Below are 22,659 nucleotides of genomic sequence, written 5' to 3'. Positions count from 1 at the left end.
AGATTGGCCTTCTCTTTCCTACACCTATCCTGCAAGATCAGACTTTATACTTTCAGCAACTTTATACTTCTCCTGGGTCACCTGCCCCTGCTTCCACCGCATATACTGTTCCTTTTTATGTCAGAGTTCAGTTAGGAGCTACTTGCTTACCAATGAGGGTATCCTACCACCTTTGCTTGATTTTCTACTTGTCAGGATGGACTGTTCTTGAGCTTGGAGGAGGTGAACCTTGAGTATCAAGCAGCTTTTCTAGACTTCTCTTCTCACCAGGGCCATATATATTTGGATTCTTCCCAGCAGATCTCTGAAGAAGTTGAACACTGCACTCCTGAAATCCAGAGCAGTGGCCCTGCTTTTCGCTCTCCTCACTCCTCTCAGAATCCTGAACTCCACCATTTCACAGTCACTGCAGCCAAGGCTGCCTGTGACTAATATCTCTGATCAGTTCTTCCTAGTTTGCAACTATCAGCTTCAGCAGAACACCTTCTGTTGGCTCCTCAATCATCTGTGTCAGAAGGTCAATGCACTCTACAAATCTTTTAGATTCTTGAGCCCTGCTGTTTTTCTGCCAACAGATGTCAGCTATTGATATATTTCATATTGACTTTCTGGCTCCTAATTTTAACATCAGAGTTATTCTTTGTTTCCCTTCCTAATATGTGTAATGTTCACTATAAAAAAAAAAGGTATTTTGTATACAAATATATAATTTCTATTCCTATGATCTATAACAGCACTTAGTTTGAGGTACTAACATGGTGTTCCTTACAGAACCCCGAACTGCAAATGCATTCATTCTAAAAATATCCCAAGTCATCATCTGAATCATTGAAAAAGCAACTTACAGAAGTTACTTTGAAATACTTGGCACTGGTGGGAATCACATGCAGGTAATTTCTGGTCCCACCTAATACTCCACTTATTAGATCATCTTCAGCCACAAACCTTATTTATAAAGCTTGGCTCCACAGCCAAAATTTAGGAGTGTTCTAATTTAGCATTCAATAGAACTGACTTCAAAGTTCAGCTCAGAGATAAATAAAACTTCTCTCGACATTAAAGATCTGCAGAGCATTTGGACTTAGGAATTTGGCCCAGAATTAATTCAAACAAATTAATTTAAGACAAATGCATTAAAAGAAGCTAATGTTTAAACACTGTGATTAAATGCAGAAAATAAAATCCCTAACAAACATGATTAGGATACTCACGTGTAGTTTCAGTTCCACGAAGGCCCTCGCTAGCAACATTTGAGTATATAGCAAATACAGCTATCTGGTATTCAGTTAAAGACATCAGGTTTTTCAGAACTGTTGTTGATATGCTTCCATCTACCACAACCTGTTAAGAAGAAAGTTCAACTAAATATGCATATGGCAAACTAACAATATTGTTAACCAATCAATAAATCTCTCTTTCAAGTGGTTTTTAAACTAGCATCTAAAAATCAGTGTGCTAGATTTCAATTCTAGCACATTTGGATTTGCTTCTGCTACCTTTATGTACAGTAAGGCATCTGAAAAAAAAAGAAAGCCAGTATGTACATAATTCAAATGTTTAGCTGATATATAAGTAGCTATTCAGAATAAAGGAACTGTTTAGATAAAGTGCTTGCAATGCAGTTAACTCTGTGTATTGGCCAGTTTTTAATATTATCACTACACCCTCATAAATATTCCTTTAGGACTATATATGTAAACACTGTACTACAAATCGACATTAAAGCATATCCATGCTAAATGCAACGTTTCTAGTGCAAAAAGAAATAAAATATATTCTTAGTAAAATCCCTTTGCTCTTTTGTATTTCCCCACACTTTTGTGAGTTGCCAGCCAAAGCCAAAAGCTTGTTCTACTGCATTTTTTGCACATCTCCAAAATGCCTCTAAGTCCTATGCAAATAAATACCTTGACATTTTCAGCGATCACTTGTAGACATCCCAAATTATACATCCATATTTTCTTCCTTTTATGAATCCTCTCTTCTTAGAACTGAAAATCTGTCTTACCATCAGTTCCTACCTCTTCTGTTCTTGTAAACAGAATGGCACAGGGGAAGTTGATAGATTTGTTTCAAGTAACCATATGTGTAAGCAAAAATGCAGGCACTTACCTGAAGGTACAACTCACGCCATTCCCCAAAAGTACTCCCATGTTTATAGCACATTTACTTTAAATTACATGACAGAAAAACAGCCTGGCCACTACAACTCCATCTTATGTGACCATATCTCTTTTTTACAGTGTGCTTTAAGTCCACACAGGCTATTTTGAGGTAGATTTAAGTAAGACCAGGGATTTTCTGTCTGGTTAGTTCTTCCTGTTATATTATAACCTTCTGGGAAGCTTGTACTCATATTACCTCTTCTGGTTGCCCTCCTCGAGTGGGATAGTACACAACTCTGTATTTTTCCACTTTGCCTGGTGCGTGGGTCCAGCTTACACGGAATCCTCTAGCTGTTACCTCAGATGTGACCAAATCCGTAGGAGCCCCAAGCGAAGCAACAATTGTTCCTAGGTTAAAAACAACATAATTTTATTTTTTTATTCCTCTCTGCAAAATAATTTTTGTTTTGTTGTACTTACTGAAGCTCCAAATATCTCTCCTCATCAGAAAATCTACTGCCCATTCATATTATTAATTCTCAATGGAAACAAAGAACTAACAATATGCATGAACACTGCACATAGAGTTTTCACTGGGATTAAGCCTCCCTGGTCGTGCATAAACCTTATATCAAAAAGACAAAAATACAAAACTAAACCTTCCTGTCCTTCCTCCTATCATTCTTTCAGGCCCTTTCTCTTCCCTTTTTATTTTTTCAGGATGCCTTCTTCCCAGTCATGAAAAACATGCAAGTACATACACAGCATTAATCTCTTGTGTTCCTTTGCACCTTTGCAGGTCGGAAACTGATATGCTGCCTGTCAGCAGATTGAAGAGATGCACTGAATAGCCATCTTCTCTGGCAATTATTCCTTTCCACAAAGATGCCTCATCTCTGTATGTTTTTCCAACCTTTCCCTCTCAATTTCCCAGTTTACTGCTTATTCACCCCGCAAGACACCGTTGATATTTTGTATTTCTTCCAGTTTCCAGGTGAATTAAAGAGTGAAAAATGGAGTGAAACCTTACTAATACACATTTTTCACAGCACAGGTAGGAATATGTGTGAAAGACAACTTTCCTTATATATTATAAGCATATTGAAAAATCACTCAGCATTCTGTGATATTACAGAATCACAAGCAAAGCAATATAAACAAACTTCAGTGAAGCCATTCAGAAAGAATTTTCTCAGGTATGACTCTTTCTCTGACAAACAGCAGTTTTTTATCACAGATATTTCTTTTGTTCAGAACAGCAAAAAATTATTGTAGTCAGAGCAGGCTTTATTATATATAAGAAGAGTGTTCTCCACCAGCACCTTTTCTTATGCTCTGAAATATATTTTAGAAACGTATTAAAGAATAAAGAGGAAAAATAAATATATCATCAGGAAGGGACAAAGCAATCTTAAAAGCTGAAAATTTTGAAAACTTATGAGACAATAAAAACAGTGAGTTAGGAGATGGAAAGCACAGCACAGACATAACAATTCCATGTGCAGCTGTTAAAGTAATTCATCCCCAAGCCTGTGTATTATGATTTTTTTCCCCTTACCCACTACTTGGAAATAGATATAGCAGAATGAACCTGTGTATATATATATGTATGTATATATATATTTGTACTACAAAAAATCATAATATTTACCACTATCAAAGACAAAGAGCAAAAGATCAAAGCTATCAAAGCAAGAACAAAGCATAACTTCCCTAACAATGTACCTTCTTGTGAGCAAAAGAATATGCAGCTTGACTTAAATGTTAGAAGCCAGCTTGGAACTGCAGGTATTCAGAATAGGATTTCTAGCTATAAATTCATACTACATTAGATTTCGTTTCTTATTCACCTTTGATTTCCTTTTCCTGTTCCTCTACTCGTGAACACACTGTTCTGGTAAGACCTTCAACAATAGTATGCATGAAGTTGAAGTCAGCAACGTTGTAGACATGTGTGCTGTCAGGTTCAGAGGCAATCTCTTTGAGTTCATTTATGTCTGCATTCTTCACACCTTTCATTGGAAAGAAAAATAAAATATTTGCAACAATAACAACAAAAAACTTGCATGCACAGGCACTCCTAAAAAGTGATTTTTTTCCATTTGCTTTAATGACCAACTACAGATACTGCTCTGTTGTTAAGATGTTACTTCAAAAAGTTAATTTCTGCCAGTGTACACTCTGGTTTTTTTGAGCTGTCTCTTGATAATGTAGCATGCATGGATCATGCTAAATTCACGTTATACTTTAATGTATTGGTAAACATATTAAAGAAGATTTAAAATAATGATTATACTTACAGCATACAGATGCAAAAGAACACTTAATTAATGCACAGGGTAACAGATACAAATACACCAGAGTTTAATGGGACACTGTATGTGGATATGGCAGAATACCCACCAATAGCAAACAGCTCAATGCCAGCATCTCGTAGGTTTTTAGCAGGAGGGATAACATCATCCTGGGATTTTCCATCGGTGATCAATATGCCAATTTTAGATACCCCAGGCCTCGCACCTGCTTCAGGCTTAAAGCTATTTTCCAAAATGTAAGTTAATGCAAGACCTAAAAATGGAAACATTTTAAAAGGGAAAAACATCCATTATTTTTTTGGATATCACAATGTTTATATTTCCACTCAATTTAAAAACCCTGAGAAACCTTTTAATAAAGAATGATTATGGAAAAAGAGCTTATTTAATAAAGAATACATTCCAACAAGCAAACTAAACGGCAGTGGTGACATTTCATTTTTAGAGCCTTTTGATGAATCAATGTATTTTAAACTGGCAATGGAAGCCTAAATTGACCTTCCAATGAATTTGTCGTTTTTATTTTTTGCATTCCTACAATCATACTAGAATCTCTCTGTCCTTTGTCCCATTGCAATCCCTTCTACCAGAATAAAGGCTGTTGAAGAAGAGAAGGATAATCTTTCAGAACCTTTCTCCCCTTTTCTTCCCTACCAAATAAAAAAGGCAAAAATTTACTTAAAGGCATGCTTGGGTATTTGAATATGTCACTCTCCTGGCAAGACAGCAAATATTACTAATAGCTACTTTGATGATAGTGGAGTTACACTGAGGCTGTATTTTTCCCAGGGTGATGGGCATCCTCCATTTATCTATCACTGAGTATCTTCTTGGGTTTTAGTGCTCTAACTACCAAAAGGTCAATGGAAATCTAAAAGCCCCAGGTGATCATTTGAACAGTTACTATTGCCAGTTGTCAGATATTAGAACAGCATTCTTTCCTTCCCCAGAATAAAGCTTTGTGCAAGAACATTATGAATGGATTTTGCATGTTTTCCTAGCAGGTTAAAGATTTTACTTCAAGCACACAGAGTCCACGTACACTTTGCTTTATGAGACCCTGTCCTGACTAGAAAGATTCCCAGTGAAGCCAACGGGACAAACACTTCAGAAAGACTTCACAGACATCAGACAAAGCCATTAGCAAGCTGCAAAATAAACATGCCTTTTACCCTTCACAATAAGATATAAAACTTCTTAGCTTGTGCAGCAGGATGTGTTTTTTAACAGAAGACTAAAATTTAAAGATATACTGTGCTATACTGTACCTGTTAACGTATTCCCTCCTTTATATGGTAGATTGCGGACTGCATCCAACACCGCATCTTTTGTGCCGTAGGCATTCAAATGCCATTCAATGCGAGGATCACCACTGTACTGTGCAAGACCTAATGTACCAGAAAATAAAGTACTGCATTAGACAACAAAGCATTTTTTTCTGAGTATCTCTGCTTTACATACTTGGTTACTAACAGCTTGCTTCTGTAACAGGAAAACTGTACTGCTTGATGCCAAAAAAACTGTATAATTTTGTTCTTAGTGGCAGCTCCTCCATTTATTTTCAAAGCCTTCCTTTCAAGTGCTAAAGTAAGTAAATGAGAAAGATCACGCAACTTTTTCAGAGGTTAGTAAGATTCCAAAAAAAATTGCTTTTTTGAAAAAGAACATTTTTATTTAATATGCTTTAGAACAGACTAAAGTGTAAGTAGCAGAACAGAAATGTAACATTTGAGCCAGTTAAAACCACCAGAAGTCATCCACTGGCACGTTCTTCCTTTCAAAATTAAACTGTAAGGATTTGATCTAATGTTGATTGAAGTCATTATGGCTTTTTCCACTTTTTTTTTTTTCCACTGACATCGCATTAGAGTTTGCTTAAGCAGTAAACTGTGAAGAATACCTTCATTAATGTTAGAAACATTCTAGCAGTATTACTCCTATTGATACAAGTGGGAGTTCTAGTTGTTTGCTATTAGTGAGAAAAATTAGGATGAATCTTGCACAAACAAGCAGCATTAAGCTGTTAACGATCTTGAAACCATAACATTTTTACATTGCTGCAGAAGTACTAAGAAAAAACACGATACCTTACCTACTCTTGTTTTCTCAGATCCCACATTGAAAGCAGAAACCAGATTTTCCAGGAATAGTCGAACAAGTCTGAAATTGAATCGGCCGATACTCCAGGAACCATCTACTAGAATCACAATATCTGCAATAGCTGGAGTTTTACAGGTAAACAGGCTTCCTGTAAACCATTAAAATGAAAACAATCTTTAATTTAACAATAAAATTGCAACTCAATACATTTATACCTTCTTCCTCCCAGTAAGCTTAATACCTAAAGCTTTCTTCCAAGGGCAAGGAGAAAAATAATATAAAAAAAAAATCCCTAAATATATTTGTCCTAAATCTAGTAATAGAACACTCTGGCTATTATCTACTCTCATTATTTTGCTAAGCTATTCAAAATTACTTTTGGGAGACCCACAAAAAAAAATAAATCTAAAAATATGATACTTCAGAAAGAATAAGTTAACCGTCATATAGTGCAACCAAACCAGTAGTTCATTTTCATTATCAAGATGAATATTATAATTCTATACATGGTATAGAATTCATGACACTTAACTTTAGGTGTAGACAACACAAAGAGTAAAACTGAAAGTCAATTAAATATGCTGTATCAAACCTAAGTAGGATGCATTCAATACAGCAAAGATAAAATATAGAGATTCAAATTCACAATCTCTATCTTAACTAGCACCATATAAAGATTGAGTCAAGTGCCTCTCTTCCAAATGTATGAAAAAGAAGTAAACAAAAATAAAAGAACAATAAGAAATTAACAGAAAAGACCTGATGAAAATCAGCAGAGATGCTTTAGGGTCTAGCTTACCAATGAGGAAATCAGAGGAAACGGGAGTAGAGTTCAGACACAAATTGCAAGATAAGCCAACAAGAAGGCTTTTAGGGAAACAAATTCTTAACAAAATGATAAGGCTAAGAAAACGTACCATGTTCAGTTAGGAAAAACAAGTGGAAGGCAAGGAAGAGGAGAATAGACCATGGAAGAATGTGAGGAAAGGTTTCCATAACCTCAAATAGTATAGCCACAACCCACAGAAGTGGCTGCGTGACTGTAACAGTAAGGTTGCTGTAATAGTGGATTTGTAGCATATGGAGGACATGAATGTTATGCAGGTACACCAAACAAGAGCCTGTGTTTGAACTATAAAAATAGCAAACCACCTGCAAGACTGACTACAGAATAAGGATGGAAGCAGGAAAGTCAAAGCAAAGCATGTTAGTGGAAAAGGTATCATGCATGACAAACCATTTAGGCAGGAAAAACATGTCCCTGAACACAGAAAAAGAAACCTAGGCTGATTGGTGAGGTAAGCTGCATCCCAACTTCCATCATCAGTCTCCTCAGGGTCCACTACATAAATTAGCTGACTAAGGCTACTAACATTGAGGATGGTACTGACAGCAATGACCAACAGAGTAAAGAATTCTTAGAAACAAACTGATCTTGAGCACAGATGCTCAGCAATAAATTCGTTGAGAATTACCAATAAGTTATTTGCTCCTTGTGAGGAAATAAACCACATGGTTAGCAACTCAAAACTTTAACATCATATTATAGTGACAACCTTATAATTAAAAATGAAACGATAATCTCACAGGCAAAAACAATCTGATGTGCAGAAGGACTTAAAAATTAGTAGATTCTTACTGTAGTGTAAATCCACTGACCAGGAAACCCAATCCATAAATTTACAGTTAATATCTTACACATGTACTAAAAATGTCTTGAAAAGAGACAGGAACATTTCCTACGTGCAGTTAGCAGTGTAGAATAAGTTCTAAACACATGACAAAAATTCCACTTACAAAGATGCCAAAACAAATATTTTATTTTACTTTTTACAGTACAAGACAACGCTATTTGAATTGGCAACACATTTTAAAATGTAAACACTGGGGAACATTTAGTAAGCATCACAAAAATCTTAAATTGGAAGATATATCCAAAGGAGGTCCAAATCTTTCTATCATGGAACTTAATAGGAAAAATTCCATTGATTTCAGCGGGAATGAGATCTGCCTTTTTGTGATTTAATAGGAACTTACTGGTCATGGCAAAATCCATGTTTTAATTATCTTTGCCAAATAAACTTCCTGTTAATCAGCCCGCATTACTTGCAGCATTTGTCTTCATTAAGCATAAAGTTCAATCATGCCATTCTCGCGCTGGCCACGACTAGCTTCTTAAGCTTCAAAATAGCTATTGGCAAAGTTAAGCGCTATTCAACACCAGCAAGGATGACAGAACTGGACCCCTGATTCACATCCAAGCAGCTGCACTGTAGCACAGATGTACCTTTTCAGTATGATCCCGGTAGTTTAATCATATAGCCCAATGAGGAAAACAGGATTTGCGTGGCTGTATTTCCCTTCAAAACTAATAAAATCTTAGGCTTACTACGAAACCCAGCTAGTACCCTAGGTCATACTCTTTTCATATCAACAGATTTTGCCTATAAGACTTCTTTAATTCTGTAGGTGTATCTTTGTGAATAAAAGTTTTTATTGGTTTTAGTAAACCCATTCAGTGCAGCAAAGGCCGAAGAATAAAGAAAACAGTAACCACATTCCTTTCAATACTTTATTTCCACATCATCAGATCAGTGCAAATAGCATCATTCAATTATTTTGGTTAAAATAGTGTGTGTGGTTTAATCCAAGATTGTACTGCAATGCCACAGAATGTGAAAATACGATTCTTTCTTCGTAGATAGGAGATACTTGTTGAATCTTTTCTGCATAAAACATTTAGGTTTTGTTACTTCTGTACACCCACTATTTGCTTATGTTTTCTCCTTGTTGTACTTAATAGAATTGAAGAAAGATCCCTAAAATGGAATAAACAACAGTGAGATATTGAATAGAATAACATGCTGTATAGAAATCTTTAAAACCTGCTAGGAATACAAACACCATATATCATCCTAGTCTATAAAGTTATTCTAAAAGACACAGTGTGTAGCAGCTAATTTACGCACCCCACTGAGAATACCCGGTTTCCATTAACAGCTCCAGCAAAAGTCTTTTTCAATAATCTCTTCAGACAACCATACAGAGCCATGGATTCCTATGGTGCTTGAGGATAATTATGAACTTTTCAAATATCTAAACAAAACTTTAATGGTTAGTTTCCTCAAAGACATTTCTTGAATGAGGATGACAGCATATAATTTCATACGAAAAAGCTTCTAGAACTCAGAGTTTTAGCCCACTACAAACTTCAACACTGTGATCAGGTTGTGCACATTTTCCTTTCACTCAGTTATCAAGAAAATAGTGGTGAGAGAGAAGGCACCGCTTTCCTCTGATGCACAGAATACTCACCAGCTCCAAGAGCAGGACAGTAGGGAGGTAACCTGTTGCCTGATTTTGTATAATGTTTCCTAATCTTACACAGACAGCATCATTCTACTTCTAATTCAAGTGCTGCATTCCACAACAAACAGTAACAGAGGCTGTGATTTTGGATTAGAGAAAATGACAGAAACGCAAACATGCTGAAGTCAGAAGGCAAGCTCCATATTTTACAACAGCAACTGTCTTCACTGCATCTGCCTGCCATGGGTGGAGGAGTTTCTTGGGGAGAAAATAATAAATTCATGATCCTTCCATAACAAATTTACAATCTTCCTAGTGTCACTTGGCAAAAAGAATTTGCCATTCTGTCAGGCAGTTCACTGAGGAGGAAGGAGCTCAGTCTGCTCATTTCCTCATAAATGAAGGGAAGACATTTAATGTACTTAGAATTTCTCCTCTGAAGACACCAACTATGAGGCTACCAGCAACGTATTAGGAGAAGGTATTCACACAAAACCTCCTTCAGTAACACCAACAGTCATATCTTCATCAGAAAACATGAATTTTGCTGCCTTTGTTTCAAGGAAATCTTTCAAAGAATAATCAGCAGTGAAGGAATTTTGCATCTACCAAATGAAGTTTCCTGCCTTTGATCTCTCAAGGCTCCAGACGCTGAAGATGATTCACTTGCCTGCAATTCCAACATGCAAGTGCTATTGAACTACCAAGACCCATGTCAGAATTTGGCTGCCAGCGAGGCCAATGATGGCAATGCTGAGAAAATGATCCAGCTTGATCCTTCTGAGATAGAGGCAGAGTTACTGGAGCATGCAAAATGGGACCCCTGAGACATCCCGTTGAAGGAAATGGAGAACAGAGTCAGGACTGGGAGGGGCTCTGGCAGCAGTGAGGATGCACAGAACAAAGCAGGGTCTGCAAGCTTCTGAAAACACTGACACTGCCTCTCTGAGGCTGCATTTTCATCCTACTATTCTTCTCTTCTTCACACATGCACTCAGTGAGACGGCAATGTCAAAAAAAGAAGTCTGACTAAAAAAAAATGCAAGCCTTACTAAGAAACAGATAGAAAAAGTATGATTTTTGGACTAGAGTAGTGGCTCTTTGACTCTTGGAATTAATAGCACTAATCCTCAAAAGTTCTTTGAAAGGCAAAGGAAGAAGCAGAAAATGCAGGCACTGCTACATGGGAGGACTCCATGCCTTAGAAGAACCTGTTCAGTTTGCATCCAGCTATGATACGTTTTGCAGAAATACATTTGATATTTTTCCTCCCTTTAGTACAAAACTCCGTTCGCATTTTCAAGAGCCAAAACACACACTTCTTCAGCTAGGACAAGTGAAGACTATAATTCTTACTGAGTCTGCAATATGTCGTTTCCTTTCTTGCTCCCTGTCACAGTGGAAAAGGCAAATAATGTAAGGGAAGATGGTTCAAGTGGAGGTCAGTAATAATACAGTATGAATGGGAGACTCCTTCACGGAGTAACAAAGCACAAAAGGCAGGACACTTGAGAGAAGTGAATGCAAAATAGCTCAGTAGTGACCGACAGCACCACAGCTGAGCAGTAGCACCACTGAGGACAAGGACAATATAATTCTACAGCAGAAAAATTGTTACTTCTGTTTTTAAGAGGGTTAAAAAATAGAGGGACGTGGAGCAGTGTTCAGCTCCAAATGCAGCAACTCACTAGTTCACGCTTCTGACACTGATATTATTGCACTGTGCTGGTGATATCATCATTGCACTTAGACCTCAGTTTAACACATCCCATATGTCAGGCTAAGGACCAGACAAATGCATACAACATAAATGCTTCTCTTTGAACTAGATCCAAACATAGCTTGAATCTGAAGAGCTCAAGTGCTGGAACATCGTTAGGTTGAAAGAGCAGCCCAATGAGGTCAGAAGCTCATCCCTGCTCCCTTAAAAAAAAAAAAAAAAATCAACACACAAAATAAAATAAAGCAGCCAGCCCTTTCCCATGCACCTTGCTCTGTTCCAGAAAACGACTCTTGCCCAATTGGCAGGCCTACAAATTTCTTATTTTGGAGAGTTTGAATATTAAGGCCTGTTGTGTCTAATCATGTTTGGAAGATTTCATTTTCATTTGACTGTTAATGCTGTAGTTCAATACCTGCTTAACAGCAATTTGCTTCTTTCAAGAAGTATACAGCCATAAATACATGTTATTATTTAAAGTATACCTTTTGAAAATAAAGTGACAAAACTAATTAGCAGTAGCTGGTAAAAAAATAAATTAATTAGTCTACATTCAATAGCAAAAAATCCCAACTGGGAGAAAAGGAAGCATAAAGCCCTTTTCTATACACCTTTCCATGCCCACTGCATGACAGCTGGACTTCTGCAGCAGCAAGCCCTAGCTTACAGAAATTTCCAGAGCTTTCTTCCTACACAGCATTGTAGAACTTTCTTTCTATACCCCAACTTTTTAATTTACTTGAGAGACAGAATAAATGTAAAAGATAACTGTGAAACAAAGTGCTAATGTTTTCTGGTAGACTGCTGCTGACTGATAGCACTGACGTACCTGATGTCTGCAGCAGCTTCCCAAATAGCAGCACCAAACTCTATTTGTGTATCTTGATAGAAAAAGATGTTAAGAAATCGCACTGAATTTTACCTGAGAGTTCAATACATTTATATTTCTCTTCCAACAGGCAACATGACAACACAGAACAAAACATAGTGCTGAAATCTTTCCTGAAACTGAAGGTAAACGTGGCAAGACATTATGACCATTAAGCCATAATGATTTACAACGGAGATGTTCCACAGGCCCTCCTATGAAGCACGTGAAGCTAAAGACACTCGTCTGCAGATTACAGTGATAATTCTCCACTTCTCCTTGCTCTCAGTCCTGCATCTGTGTGCATTAATGTTTTAAATGAAACAGCTGTCTCGAAGTCTAAACGACTTTTCAAGACAGAGAACTATACATTTTTATTATTGTGGTCATATTTATCCACCACTCCTGTGTCACAAATGCTCCATCATTTAAGAGAGTTATTTTTCCCTTTGGTTTAGTAAAGTATGAAATCCTTGAGACCATTTTCTCTGGCTGTCTAGAAGGCAGTTAATGAGGGGACTGCGGACAAAACTGGCACTCAGAAATCCTGAAGGTTAACTAAGCTGTAAGTACAAATCCCTCTAAACCATGAAAAAGAGCTGGTCTGCATCTGAGCTTGTAGCTGAGATACAGCTTTATCATATCAGGTAAAATGACAGAAACGAGCCTGCTTGAGAGAACAAACCGCAGCTCTACTAAGGTCATTAATCCAGAACTCACATTACAGCCCAGCTCTATAGAGCCAGGTGCACAGTATGTTGTGGCCAGCTTGTTCCAGGAAAAAAAAAAAAAAAAAAAAAAAAAAGGTTGGTGAAGTAGAGTTACAGTACAGAAGACTTTCAAATTCACATCACTGTATTACCCTCAAGCACCTCAAGCATTTCTTGAAACGGTATTAACGTAACCAATGGCTATGCTTGTATAAATAAATATATGGGATCTTGAGAAGATTTTGGATATGCCAACCTACAAAACCTACAAAAGCTTTGGATGAAATTCCTGCCCTGTCAAACTTAACAATTCATCCTTTGACTGTTTCACAGAGGTGTCCGAGTGAACACCCTATGCACAGAAACCACAGGCACCCAGAACCACAGCGCAGGGAGGTGGGAAGGGACCTCCTGTGATCAACTAGACCAAACACCAGGGCAACTACAACTCACGGCCATGCCCAGTCAGGTTTAAGTGTCTCCAAAGATGGAGACCCCACAGTCGCTCTGAGCAACCAGTGTTTGACCACCATCACAGTATAGAAGTACTTTCTTAGATTTAAATTTAGAGATATTTCAGTTTCTGTCCACTGTTTCTTGTCCTTTGATTGGACACTACTGAGAAGAGTTTGGCTCTGCCCTCTTTAGTCCTTCCAGTGTGTATTTTTACACAAGGTAAAGATCCCCCTGAGCCTTCTCCTCTCCAGCCTGAACAGTCCCAGCTCTCTCAGTCTCTTCTCAAAAAAAAACATGCTCCAAGCACTTTTTTATTTAACTTTTTAAATTAAAAAGTTATCTTTGGTGCCCTTTGCAGGATTCCCACCCATAAATCCATGCCTTTCTTGTCCATCCCAGCACTGGACTGAGCACTCCCCGTGTGCCTCGCCAGGGCTGAGGACAGGGGAAGGATCGATCACCTCCCGCCACCAGCTGGCAGTGCCGTGCCTAATGCAGCCCAGGCCTCTGTTGGCCATCTTTGCTGCAAGGGCACGCTGCTGGCTTGGTGTCCACTCAGCCTCTTCTGCAAAGCTGTTTTCCAGAGAGTCAGCCACCAGCATGGACTGGTGCCTGGGTTCATTCCTGCCCGGGGCAGGACTTTACAGTGCCCTTTACTGAGCTGCGTGAGGCTCCTGCTGGCTTATTTCTACGGCCTGCTGAGGGCACTGAGGATGGAGCACAGCCATGCTGGTGGATCAAGTACTTCTCCAAGTTTTCATCGTCTACAAACTTGTGGAGGTACCCTGGGGTACATCAGTAGTGACTGGCCTCCACCTGGCCATCATGCAGTCGGAGATCACAACTCGCAGGCCTTGGCAGTTCAGCCAGTTTTCCATCCACCCCATTATCCACACACCTCCCTCACACTTCATCAGTCTGTCTGAGAAGATGTTATGGAAGACAGAGCTTGCTAAAGTCAAAGTAAACAACATCCACTCCTCCCGTTCATTCACCAAATTAGTCACCTCACTGAAGAAGGCTATCAGCTTGGTAAGGCATGATTTCACCTTCATAAATCCACGCTGACTACTCTTAATCACCTTCTTGTCCTTTATGCATTGGAAATTGTGGCCAGGAGAATTTGCATCATCACTTTTCCAGGGATCAGGGTGATGTTGACTGGCCAGTAGCTCCCTTGCCCTTCTGGAAGATAGGAGTGACATTTACTCTCTTCCAGGTGTCAGAAACCTTCCCCCAGTTGTCACAACCTTTCAGAGATAATTGAGAGTGGCCTTGCAATGAGACCGGCCAGCTCCTTCACTCCTGGGCGCATCTCATCATACCCCATGAACTTCTGTCTGTCAGGGTTGTTTAAGTGTTCCCGAACTTGATCCTCCTCCACCAAAGATAAGTCTTTCTCACTCCAGACTCTAACAATTACATTGCATATGGTATTTTTTGAAAACGTTGTCCAGAAACAACCTAAACGATTGAAATCTGTAAGAGTGAATTTAAAATTTGCGCTGAAGAAGAGACAATTATTTTAATTCATCCAGTCAAATCAGTGCTTGATACCCAAAGTATGCAACTGCTATGGGAGCTACCAAAAACAGAGTGTCTGAACTATCACAAGGTACAGACTATGCTTAGACATCTGGGTTTATTTTCAGTTTGGCCATTAGCTTGTTAGTAATTTAGCCATAATCAAAATGAAACTGCTTACCCTAACTTAAAACCACATACGTCAGCACGCACACACACCTGGTGCCTAAAAAGCAGACTGAGGGCAACCATATAAAATGCACATTATTTATTAAAATAGTTATGTGGAGCTCAATAGAGGATGTTTTCCAATTTTTCCGAACAATAATTGTTCAATATTCAATAAATAATTGTTCAGTCGTTCTTGCTCATTGTTTTTTTCCCAATAAATAATAATCATTGCATCACAGAGATATAATTACAATCTATTAGGTCAGCTTTAGGGTTTCCCTCCCCCCATCTGTTTTACATTTACAGATTAATAAAACAGTAACAGTTGCAAGGCTGGCAAAGGACCTGTGATTTAACTGAGACAAAACATGAGCTTCTGAGTGTCATTTTCATTTTTTTAAGATATAGCCAAGCGTAACTGCCCCACCAAAGTCATAAAAATATCTCAACCAACCTCTAACAGATACATCATTATTGCTTCCAACTGATGGGTTATTACTACTTCTTAAGAGAACAAAGAAACACTAAACATTATGAAACTCTCAAGGCAGAAACATCTGCCACAGTTTGACACCACCTGCCTGCCCCCAAGGTATCGAGCTAAATTTCCATGCCGAGTGCGAAAGGTGTTGGGGGTAGGGAGAGAAGAGATGAGACACGGGTGATATTTCACAGGCCACAGCCAGTCTTTCTGAAGGAGTTACCATCCCTGTGCTCACAACTCCCAGCTCTCCTCCCTTCGTCAATCTTTTTAGATCAGTGCAAAAGACAAGCACGTTTAACGCACGTTTTGGGTGCTACATAAACAAACAAAAACCCTCCTGAGGCTAACACTTATTCCTAACACAGCTGTTTGCGCCACTGTCTAGACCTCCTTCTGCTAACTTCTTGCATTCAAGGAAACTGAATACGCTCAAGCACTGGTCCCTCGAGGACTCCGGGAGAGCAAGGTATGGGAATACCTCGGCTCCATTCACTGGGGAATAATGAGCCAAACACACACACAAAGCCCAGCAGCTGGAAGAGGAAAAAGGACTCCCTCCTTTTAGCAGACAGACGAGTACAATCGGCACAGATAACCAGACAGGCAAGACAGGTGAGAACATCTTTGAGGGGGAAAACAAGGACCGCTCTGCCACGTGAATAAATTCTGTTTCAGCTCCTAACCAGCACCTTTTAAACCAAGGGGCATGTCTCTGCTGTAACACCAAGGCTCACTAAGCACAGGGCACCAGGTAAAGGGTGCTGACAAGCAGACAGGCCAGAATCAGAGTCCTGCATCAACAGGTCGAGAAGGAACACGGAGACCCTCCGATTACGCAGTGAGGGTGGCAATGACCCTGAACTCCTCTCTCCTTACTACAAGCTCCTGCTTCATGTTGATCACCAGTGTTAGTATCAGATGAATGAGACAGGCTGCGAAACAAGACTCCCCTCTCCAAGTGGTAAGGAACAGCCTTGAAAGGGAACTTGTACAGCAAACAGCTCAAAAGAAAAAGACTTGGCACCTCCTGGTTGTATTCAAGACAAGGCCATTTCAAGGATCACAGTCCCTGAAAACAGACACCGAAATGTTATCCTTAATCTCCTGTGTTGTTGTCCAGAGCACGGAGCAATGCAGCTTGTTCGTCAGGGTACTCAATGCAACTGGAACGTAAACCCACGATACGTGAATCTATTGGTGAATGCATCAGTCCCTTAGGATTGTAGCTTTCTTACAAGTCTTCATCTTGCACGTCAGTGTTTATTAAAGTAGCAGAGGGTGCTGATGCAGTCTGCTACTGCCTCTCCAAACCTTTATTTTTATTTTTTTTGGCTCTCCCTTCCAAGATTGCCACACGACTTTAAAAAAAAAACTGTCCAGAGTTTCAACATGTTACTATGTAGCTTCAGTTTCAAAGACCAGGTAGTGTCTTTCGTCAAAGACAATAATCACTCATGATATAAAGAGATATTTACCTAGTATATATAGAGTCATGAGCAAGCCTACAGACTTCAAATCATGGCATTATGAGAATTCATGCTGCCACATGATGAACTGTTAAGGAGTGTCTCAGCTTAGTAGTAACAAAAGTATTTCAGTAATGAAACATGTCAACACAGCCCCGAACCTGGCTGAAGGTAACAGTCTCTTGCTGCCAGCAGAATCCAGCCGTGCCAGCACACTCTGTGGATTGGAGGGATGCTCAACAGCTAATGACCTGAAGAGATGAAAAGCAGTCTGAGAAGAGAAGGAAAGCCAAAGCTTCAATTATCAGTCACTCAAGTATGGGAATAGCATTCTCCCGCTTCAGGTAAGAATGGATTGCACAAAGAAGCCAATGCCCTAAGGAAAGCTACCAAAGAAAGGAAGAGCCCAGACAGGAGGGTGTTCAGCTGGTAATGATTCAGACTTACCTAGAAATATGTGATTTCCTGTGCTGAGATATAAGGAAACACATCTTGTAATTCAAGGGTTATGAACCTGAACACCCTGATATTATGAACTAGACCATTTTAAGACAAAAACAAAATTACTTTAGGTCCAAGATAGGACATGTCTCTTTTTCTACTCCGATAGAATGGAAAGAGAGCTATAAGGTGTGCTGGTTTTTTGTTTATGGCCATATATACAAACTTAATGCACTGATAGAAGAAGAGTGGCAGAGCTAGGGTGAGGAGCCAGGAGGTAAGTGGAATCCCTGCGTACGAATGGAGACTGACCGTACCTGCTAACACCAAGCTTTTCCTTTTCTGAACAATGCAAGAGTTTGCCTGGCATATACAAATTGAGGAATATATCCAGCAGCCTCTGTATAAATACACGATTTCAAAGCAGGCTAAGGTAAATAAATGAAATTATTCACAATTTTACAGATGTTGTGTAAATAGACAAGGCAGTTACAAAATATGAGAGACCCTGTTAAATCAACCCCCCCAAATCTCTCTTTCTCTCTGATCCTCTCCCAGTCTCACTTCAATCAGGGATTCCTTCTGTCACAAAGTGCATTTCTCAGAGTGAACCCTTTCCCAGTTCCAGCTTTTACAGCTACTTTTGGGTCTTCGCTTTCCATCTTGCTTTCCCTCAAGAACATTATTCTCTTATGCGGATGATTGCAATGTGTTTACAAGTAAACTAATGGCTATTTACCCCTCACAGAAATAAATGCTGCAAGTTGTCATCTCTAAGACTCACTTGCGTATTTTTCCTCCTTAACACAAAGGACAACAAAAACTGCCCTCTTCCATAACCTTGCTTCTCAAGTGGCCAGCAGAAGCCTGCACTATTAGAAACATAATTCATGCAGACATCTAAGACGCAGAAATAGCAGAGTTCACCTAGCTTGTTTGATTTACCATTCCAACGGACTATGGACAACACAACTCTCCATCCTTCTTCTCCTAAGCGTATTTTTAAAGGTTCTTGTGGCCATAAAGATGATGACAGTGTTACAGAACCTAATGCCTCATTTACAGCCATAATCATGTGCTCAGTGGAGCTTGGAGTCGGTTCTGTCAGGACAGTAAGGCAAAATCATCCAAGATTTTGTATTCAAAGTGAGTGAAGGGGTCTGGTAATTGTCCTGAATACATTTAGCTGCTACTGGAGAGCAGTCTCCTGTCCCAGTTACTGAGAACATTCGATCACAATCTCTAAACATAGCTTAAATATAGCTTGCTTGTTTTTCTCCAAAGCAGTAACTAAATAGCAAAGGAAAAGCATTTAAGAGCTCTGTCATAGAATCACAGAATGGTTTGGATTGGAAGGGACCTTAAAGACCACCCAGTTCCAACCCCCCTGCCATGGGCAGGGACACCTCCCACCAGACCAGGTTGCCCAAAGTCCCATCCAGCCTGGCCTTGAACACCTCCGGGGATGGGGCATCCACAGCTTCTCTGGGCAGCCTGGTCCAGTGCCTCACCACCCTCTGAGTGAAGAATTTCTACCTAATATCTAATCTAAACCTACCCCTTTTAGTTTAATGCCAATACGCTTGTCCTATGCCTAGGACTCTTGACAAAAAGTCCCTCCCCAGCTTTCCTGTAGGCCCCCTTTATGTACTGGAAGGCCGCTGTAAGGTCTCCCTGGAGCCTTCTCTTCCCCAGGCTGAATAACCCCAACTCCCTCAGCCTGTCTTCACAGGAGAGGTGCTCCAACTCCTTGATCATCCTTGTGGCCCCCCTCTGGACTCACTCCAACAGGTCCACATCCTTCTTGTGCTGGGGGCCCTAGAGCTGAAGGCGGTGCTCCAGGTGGGGTCTCACAAGAGCAGAGCAGAGGGGGAAGATCCCCTCCCTCGCCCTGCTGGCCACACTTCTTTTGATGCAGCCCAGGATACGGTTGGCTTTCTGGGCTGCAATCGCACATTGCTGGCTCATGTTGAGCTTCTCATCAACCAACACCCCCAGGTCCTTCTTCTCAGGGCTGCTCTCAACGTCCATCTCAGTACAGATATTTCCTATCAGGTTTTCCAGTTGTGGGAGGCAGGAAGCAAGAGTCTGCTGAAGGATTGTGGCCAGGTCTATAAAAGCATTGCTATTGAAAGAGGAAATCCAAGTTGCAAGTAGTCAAAGGATAAAAAGGCTTAGCTATGTCCTCCAGAGATATTCATAGGACAAACTCTTGGAATAAACATTGATCATCCAAAGCACAGTGAGCTAAACTTTCCAGAAGGTATAAGGGAGTTTATTCAAGAGTTTCCCTGCAACAGAGTCCTTCTGGATGTCCTCCAGTGACTTAGAAGGAGTTCCAAATGTACAAAGCTCTGCATGGTGGCTCATAGGTTTACAATCAAGGAAACTGAAAGGATGTCTCGCATCAGATTCCACCTGGCTTGGATAGGATATCCTAAATTCAAAGGTCAACAAAAGCAGCATTATATTCTGGTAAGTCTTCAACTCCTGTTTTTAACCAGGTATTTGCGTCAGCTGAAGTTGAGGAAGAAGCCATCTCTTGCACAGTACGAGTAGAAAACAATCACTGTCTAAAACAGCCATGCCTTGCCCACCTAGCAAGGATGGGGACTGCAGATAGAGCTGCTGGGCAGGTTCTAAGTGGTGTCTGGAGCAGAGATCTTTTAGCACTACAATGGGATGGTGATCGGACCAGAAGTGAAGTCACTAACACACCAAGGTTCAAGTGAGAGTCTTATTGGCAAAGACCAGATGGGCAGATGCTGTTTCCATTAGCAGGAGCTGAGATTGATGCATCATGGATCCTCCACGTGAGCTAAGGTTCAGTAGAAAAAAGCCTTAGATAGCATCCAAATGCAAAAGTGAGAAAGATCAAAATGGAGCTATAATGTTGTTCCTGTGGCTGAGCAGTCTCAGAGTACTGAGAAGAGTGTGGTGAGGGAAGCACAATTAAAAATGCCTGTCAACATTTTGTGGTGCTCCAAAATGTTCTAAGAATATGGCAACATGATCCAAGCATTTCCCAGTCTTCTCAAGGGATGCATGGGGATCTGAGGTCATCCCCCTAAAGACACATGGATAATAGATTCATTTTTATGTTGATATTACCTTTAATTGAGCAGCAAATGTTACAAGCAGGTGTATACCACACACAAAAAACCTATTCACAATCAGGTCAGCCAAAGGACTTCATCTTACTGCATGCAAGACGGTGCTGAAAAGTGATTTTTCTACTAAACTACTAAAATATTCCACTAGTCGGTAACCACAAAACTCAAAAGTAAACTGAAAAAAAAGGCAGTCCTGAAGTAACTATAACAGCCTACACAAAGCATGTGTACCCAGTTTTATGGCAGTTAAATGGCAGCAGACATGCACCCTGCTTCATACTCAACAAGGTGATGCATCCACATTCTTCCTACAGATGCTGCAAAGGTGAAATGTTCAAGTCTCAGTATGATGTATACACATCCTTTAGGGAAATGCAGGCTGTAGCCTAATATTTAGACAAACACAATCAATAATTCCAAACTTTACTTTATTCTTCAATGCAAACTTTAATTTACACATGGCCAAAAATGAACCCTCTATCATGCTGAAGTACTACGCAATGTTTAAAGAACTTACCACATCTCCCACGTAGGGAATGCATCTGTCTACATGCTGCAGTATCTAAGAAACTGATGCTAAAGACTAATAGCCAAGGTTATGGATACACTTTGTGATAGGGGATATAGCAGAAGGTGTTGAGCTAGCTAGTTCTGAGCAGGCTAGCACGTTTACCAGACAGTGCTGTTGGATGATACAGCTGCACCGCTGTCAGCTTTGTTGTAAATTTGGTTGCATCTAGTTCAAGCAACCCTTCAATATTATACTGCACTCCACTGGAACAACAAAAACAATAGTTAAGTAGAAACTTTGATCAAAAACTCATGGCTCATGAAATACTAATCACAGAACTATCAAAAGTCACGAGATACCTCTCTGGCGACCTACTGTGCAAGCTCAGGCCAAAGTAGTTCAGCGTTTGCCTCTTGTACAAGTCCAGCACAGCCCCAGAAACTAAACATTAATTACAGGGGTATCTTGCTGGTACCTTCCAAGATCAGCAACATATTTTTATAACTCATACTTACTTCATAGCATGGTCTAGATATTGGAGTAGGCATTCAAAAACAGAAAAACACGGTCTCCCAGCATAGTTCTGGGTCTGCTAACACCTCTCACATAAAAAGGAGGTCACCATCCACATGGGACACATTAAAAAAAAAAAAAACACTCTAAAAAATCCTATTTTTCTCTATTGTTCTGATTGCAGTTGGCCATACATGTCTTAAAATTGGGTAAATATCTTTTGGGACCTGGAAATAAAAACTGAAAATGAACCGATAAATACATACTTGAAAAACAGGTTAATCTAGGATGGGAGGTTGTATTTTACGTTTAAAGAAAATTCCATTATAGCATTAATCCTGGAATCACAGAGAAAGACAAAACTCTCACAGGCTGTAAGACTGCAGGAAAAAAGGAAGGAAAAAAAAAAAGGGAGCAAAGGGGCAGGAAAGAGAAGACAGAAAAGAAGTCATCCACATTAAAAACCACAGACAGAAACACAGCCCATGAACAATAGTTTTATTGTGCAATGAAGAAATGGAATACCCTTTCTTCCATCTGCTGTGGTCATTCTGGAGTATTAATTTACCCTTATACAATAAATCCATATTTTTTGCCATCTTGGTTCAGGCTTCTAATCCAGTTCCAGGGAGAGATATATAATGCATTTGCTAAAATACAAGCAAACCTACGGTGTATTAGGTTATGTGATAAAATGCTTGCCTTCATGGACAAAGGAGCACAGAGGTACAATGCCAGTTGGAAGAACCTGAATAACACCCTTACAGGATTATTCCCAAGTCCATCAGAGGACAGCCATCGAGCCATGGTCCTGGGGGGAAACCCATAATATTGACCAAAGGAAAGGCTTTTC

At 39.7% G+C, this 22,659-nt stretch overlaps 1 protein-coding gene across 6 annotated transcripts in view; it reads right to left on the bottom strand.

Moving 5' to 3' along the window:
• Positions 1-22,659, bottom strand: part of COL14A1 (collagen type XIV alpha 1 chain) — a 126,856-nt gene that overhangs the window by 81,365 nt on the left and 22,832 nt on the right. For all 6 annotated transcript variants that reach the window (XR_010828773.1, XM_066990694.1, XM_066990696.1 and 3 more), the window contains 6 exons: positions 6,513-6,668; positions 5,689-5,808; positions 4,509-4,673; positions 3,956-4,117; positions 2,362-2,513; positions 1,212-1,341 (listed from right to left, as the gene is read on the bottom strand). Coding sequence is in view for 5 of the 6 variants with exons in the window: in XM_066990694.1 (XP_066846795.1) it covers positions 1,212-1,341; positions 2,362-2,513; positions 3,956-4,117; positions 4,509-4,673; positions 5,689-5,808; positions 6,513-6,668 (885 nt within the window). In the remaining variant the exon portion in view is untranslated. The remainder of the gene's footprint in view (positions 1-1,211; positions 1,342-2,361; positions 2,514-3,955; positions 4,118-4,508; positions 4,674-5,688; positions 5,809-6,512; positions 6,669-22,659) is intronic.

Source organism: Anser cygnoides, chromosome 2 (genome assembly GCF_040182565.1).
Source record: "Anser cygnoides isolate HZ-2024a breed goose chromosome 2, Taihu_goose_T2T_genome, whole genome shotgun sequence".
Taxonomy (NCBI): domain Eukaryota; kingdom Metazoa; phylum Chordata; class Aves; order Anseriformes; family Anatidae; genus Anser; species Anser cygnoides.
The sequence above is the reverse complement of the archived record's forward strand: the minus strand, read 5'-3'. Positions and strand labels throughout refer to the sequence as shown.